Here is a 4485-nt window from a genome sequence, read left to right on the forward strand (position 1 = left end):
AACACCTCTAAAAGGCACATATCAGCAGCCTCTATTTACATAAATTCCCAAAAAAAAAAAAAAACTAAACCTGTATACACAACCAAAAAGCCAAAACTCTCTCCACTAAATCGGGATCCTCAGTAGTCCAGCAGAGTATCGTCTTCCCTGTTTCAATGAAAGTAGTAAAGGTGAGACAACAAGGGATATGGTACTGTTGTATTGTTCACAGCTTGTGTATTAACTCATACCAAAACTCATGCCCGAAATGATCAGATGAATCATACTCCTCCTCTTCTTGATGAACGTAGCTCTCATAAAACTGTACAGTAGTTGGAAAACAAATTGAAGCATAGTGACAACAATTTATGCAAAAAGACGGAAACACAGGCAAGGCTTCTTTGGTTATTATATAAAGAAAAAGAAAGAAACAAAAAGAAAAAAAAACATGAGTCTGACCTTGTCATATCTCCCAACATATTTCGAATCTGCCTCATCATCTGCCTGCAAATTGGTCATCACAATTTTCATCAACCTCTGGTTCAAAGTTAGCAACGTCTGTTTTCAAACAAAATTGTATGCAAACATTGCAATCCTTTCCAAATACTTGTAAAACCGAAGTATGTCACAAGAAGATCTCTTTTTGAACTACCATTAAACCTAATTCAAGTCTACAGCTACCTCAAGTATGCCTAGTCATTAGATATACCCAGGTCTCATAAAAGAAACATCAACCAACTAAGCAACTTCTAATACCCTGTAAACTCAGGAATCTAACAATGTACCTTGTAAATAGTTTTAGCTTCTTGGTTTAATTTCCTGCTGTGGGCCAAATCAACCTCCATAGCACGAGCATTGAAGGGTTTTTGTTCCTGAAAGACAAGAAGCATTAAGGATGCAAAAAAAAAAAAGAGGTCTTTTTAATAATATGAATACCTCTGGTGACATGTTCTTCCACACATTGAAACATATTCTGCTAGCATCCACCAAGTTTCCATTGTACTTTTCCCTAAAATCCTCTCTAGAGAAAGAAACAATGGTGTTACTGAAGAGTTTACTCACTCACTACTCAGATTTCACTTTTCACTATCAATTTCCCCACGCTTATTGCATCACACCACCAAAAGAACCAACAAAAGGTTCAATATTTCACTTAAAAGGAAAGACATTGACCATAATGAATTAACTTCATCACTCCCCTTTCTAGACTTAAGCATTCAAAATTTCACTTTTCTACCTACATCTAAAACCCCAAGAGAGTGACTAGAATTTAACCACAGCCGTATTAAGGTAACAGAGTAAAAGTCTTTGGTTACTGTACAAGAAGAAGACGAACGGTGATCTAGGTTCATCGTCAAAGCTCTCGACTGGTTTCGAGATATTATCGACTTTGCCACTCGCAATGTACTTGAATCTCTTCACTTCCTTTCTTTTCTGACCGCAGCACTCGTGCATATCAAACAGAGCAATCGCTATCATAACACCACATTCTTCACTGTAATATATAAAATCCCAAAACAGAGTATCACCAATCTAGATTTAGAAAACCTAAAAGAAACTGAATCGACGAATCCTAAAAAGAGCAATACCATTTCTCAAAAGCGCTTCCATCAGCAGCACGACGAACTGCTTGAACCCTTTTACGAGTTCTCGGCCGAATCGCCATTAATGCTCATCTACGAATTTTTCTATTTCTGACAGAGCAAACAAAAGTTCTAACCTTTACTGTCTCAGGTGCACGAGCGCTTAAACATCGGATCGCTTACGTGTCAATTAGCGTATTTTAGCGTTAATGGATTTTACTGCTAAAGTGCGCTTAACAGATAACGCGCGGGACACACTTGGCGCGTCCTTAAAAACAGAGGAAATCTTCCCGCTTAAAAAGCTTAATCAGTTTTGATAACCAATAGAATTTAGACACGTAATTATTAATTTAAAATAAAATTTCATTAGATTTTTAATGCGAAAATACACACTTACTTGAACACAAAACATGTAAAGGGAAAAGAAAAAAATGAAAAGGGATCTTCCATAATTTTTTTTGGGGGAAGACCAATCTTATTATTGTCACCAACTCAAATATCAAAAGGTAAAATCCAATAGGAAAAAGACACGTGGTGTGGGTTTGAATCAGTTGGTCCTCCCGCACATTTTGCGGATCTCACCGCTACTACCAGTCAAGGGGCTAATATCACCCATCTTGATCATAGCCGCGGTGAAGTCGGAGCTAAAGCTCGACGGGTTGTTGCTGTAGCCACGGACGATGGAGTCAGTGGAGCCGCCGTTGAAGAGCACCTGGTCGGAATGTAGGAGACCTTTTTGAGCCACGAGGTTCTTGAAGTAGTTGTTGTCGAAAGAAGCAGCCGTGGTGACGTCGAGTGGAGCTAGGTTTCCGTCGCCGGAACCGGTTGCTCTAGGGCAAGTTCGTTGACGTGTGGTGGCGAAGGCTGCGTTGATGTTTGTTTCGTTGTAGATTCTCGCTCTGAAGCTCGTGCAACGGGATTGTCCGATCGTGTGTGCGCCTGTAAACAAAATAAAAAAAATGAATGATTAGTTTAATAGTTGACTTAATTATCTGTTAATTAAGTATCATTTGAATTAGTTAATTAGTCGGTGTTGCGTAACAGTAATCTACTAATCTAACATGATTACGTAGTTTTGGCAAAAAAACAGAATAAGTCGGTGGTGCGTTAGAAAAATGTGTTGAAAAAACAAACACAAAGAAACAAAAGAAGAGTCGACAAAAATCAAACAACGCAATCAAATTATATTTTACTTTGTGTCGAATATGTTGACTAGTGTGGTCCTTTTGAAATATTTGTTTCTTTCTATCTTTCATCATTCTTTTTATTTTTGTAGGACAAATAGGTAACAGACAAAACTTTAAGCAATTTTATTTTATAAAACACGAACACATATTAGGAAATTATTTTTCTTGTCACGATATTCTAAAATATGCAAACAACGTTAGTATAGGTAGCATGTATATAAAAGAAAAAGGAATTGGGTTAAGAAGAGAAACGAAACGGACCGGAGAGGGCAACCATATCTCTGGTGGATAGGCCAACGGCACTGAAACTACTAATGAGTTGGCTTAGACTCGAAGTCGGTCCAGGAATGTTACTATTCGCGGCCGCTTGGCTTGCCGTTCTTGCATCTCTTCTTCCTACTTTCACATTCCAATTCGGTCCTCCAAGCTGATCAACAAAGACAAACGAATAATGTTAATTAGACCGGTTTAATCTTTTAAAAATTTGCAAATCCGGATTGATCAGAGAGGTAATATATGGAGCTTACAGCTACGACGGAGTCTCTAGCTGCAATGGCTAAGATATCAGCACAAGACACAACACCGGGACATGCTTTCTCAACCGCTGATTTGATGTTGTCGATCACATTAAACCCGCGAGCGGAATTGCGGTTCGGGTTCGCGTTTTGTTCACCAGTGAAGCTCGATGTGTCATCTAGTAGGATAGAACCGTCGCATCCCTATATACGTAAGTTATAACTATGATTAGAAATATATAACCATTATGCTAAGTTTCTTGGGATGCAAGCTAAGGAATACAGAAAAAATAAAGTATAAAGACTTACGTTGACGAAACAATCGTGGAAGAAGAGACGGAGGATAGATCCACCCATGCGAGCCTCGCTTCTAACGGCAGATTTAACGGCAGTTTGGACGGTGGAGAGGAGGTTAGGGCAAGAAGTTGAGTAGAAATTAGTCGTGAGTTGGGCGTCGACGACGTTATTGTTATTACCTTGGAGTAAAAGTGTAACCACGAGAACTATAATGGAAATAATCTGATTTGAAGCCATGGTGTTGTTAGGTGAAGCAAAAGACTTGATCACAAGACTTAGTGTTGATTATTGTATTTGAAGAACAAAGCATAACAGAATCGAGGTTTATATAGAGACGTGAAGGATGTTCTGAAGTAAAAGATTTGGTGACCCAACGCGGTGAAAAATGTGTACTTCTGTTACTTTTATTTATCTTAATTTTCATGACTCATGAGGGTTGAATTATCATTTTGTATGGAATCGACTTTGTAATTATCTCCGTAGTAGGACAGAGAGGTTATAAACTAAACCAAAATTTGTAAGTGATAAAAAAATAATTCCCTAATGTGAACTAAATAGTATATCCATCGGATTTTTGTTATACTTTTTAATTTCACTAGTCGAAATCGAAAATAATTTTACGTTGGATGGAAATATATATCTACAGATATAGTATTTATTGGATATATATTACATGGATGAATAAGAGAGATTCTGTGAAGGTTTGTTAACTGGTTGTAAATTTAGTTTGAAATAAGTTATTTATTGTGAACTAAGTTTCCTTTAAACAACGCGTTGTGACTGTTTGAAATTTGTTATTCATTATTGTGAACTCTTCTTTCTTGCTAATATCAAATACTTGTTTAGCCATCTTACTGGTTGATGATTCGATATGCATACTAATATTTTTTTCCCCCGTTACCAGCATAGAAAAAGGAAAGGGTT

The 4485-nt window shown here is 37.4% G+C and overlaps 2 protein-coding genes across 2 annotated transcripts; both read right to left on the minus strand.

The window, feature by feature from the left end:
* LOC104734536 (high mobility group B protein 7-like) lies at nt 12–1696 on the minus strand. Its single transcript, XM_010454136.2, has 7 exons — nt 1569–1696; nt 1301–1474; nt 916–1000; nt 765–851; nt 439–483; nt 231–301; nt 12–147 (listed from the first exon to the last, which is right to left on the minus strand). Exons 1-7 carry the CDS (start codon nt 1643–1645, stop codon nt 120–122), a joined length of 567 nt encoding a protein of 188 aa, XP_010452438.1. The 5' UTR covers nt 1646–1696; the 3' UTR covers nt 12–119.
* Nucleotides 1908–3866, minus strand: LOC104734537 (peroxidase 52). The gene is made up of 4 exons (XM_010454137.2): nt 3574–3866; nt 3277–3468; nt 3011–3176; nt 1908–2501 (listed from the first exon to the last, which is right to left on the minus strand). The coding sequence occupies exons 1-4, from the start codon at nt 3796–3798 to the stop codon at nt 2110–2112; spliced, it is 975 nt and encodes a 324-aa protein (XP_010452439.1). The 5' UTR covers nt 3799–3866; the 3' UTR covers nt 1908–2109.

Source organism: Camelina sativa, chromosome 13, assembly GCF_000633955.1.
Source record: "Camelina sativa cultivar DH55 chromosome 13, Cs, whole genome shotgun sequence".
Taxonomy (NCBI): Eukaryota; Viridiplantae; Streptophyta; class Magnoliopsida; order Brassicales; family Brassicaceae; genus Camelina; species Camelina sativa.

Coding starts and splice junctions, on each gene's coding strand:
- LOC104734536 (XM_010454136.2), bottom strand. CDS start 1,645: ATGGCGATTCGGCCGAGAACTCGTAAAAGGGTTCAAGCAGTTCGTCGT. Junction 852..915: donor GGAAGAACATGTCACCAGAG/GTATTCATATTA, acceptor CTTGTCTTTCAG/GAACAAAAACCCTTCAATGC. Junction 148..230: donor CATTTCGGGCATGAGTTTTG/GTATGAGTTAAT, acceptor TCATTGAAACAG/GGAAGACGATACTCTGCTGG.
- LOC104734537 (XM_010454137.2), bottom strand. CDS start 3,798: ATGGCTTCAAATCAGATTATTTCCATTATAGTTCTCGTGGTTACACTT. Junction 3,177..3,276: donor CTAGAGACTCCGTCGTAGCT/GTAAGCTCCATA, acceptor TTTGTTGATCAG/CTTGGAGGACCGAATTGGAA. Junction 2,502..3,010: donor AGATATGGTTGCCCTCTCCG/GTCCGTTTCGTT, acceptor TTTTGTTTACAG/GCGCACACACGATCGGACAA.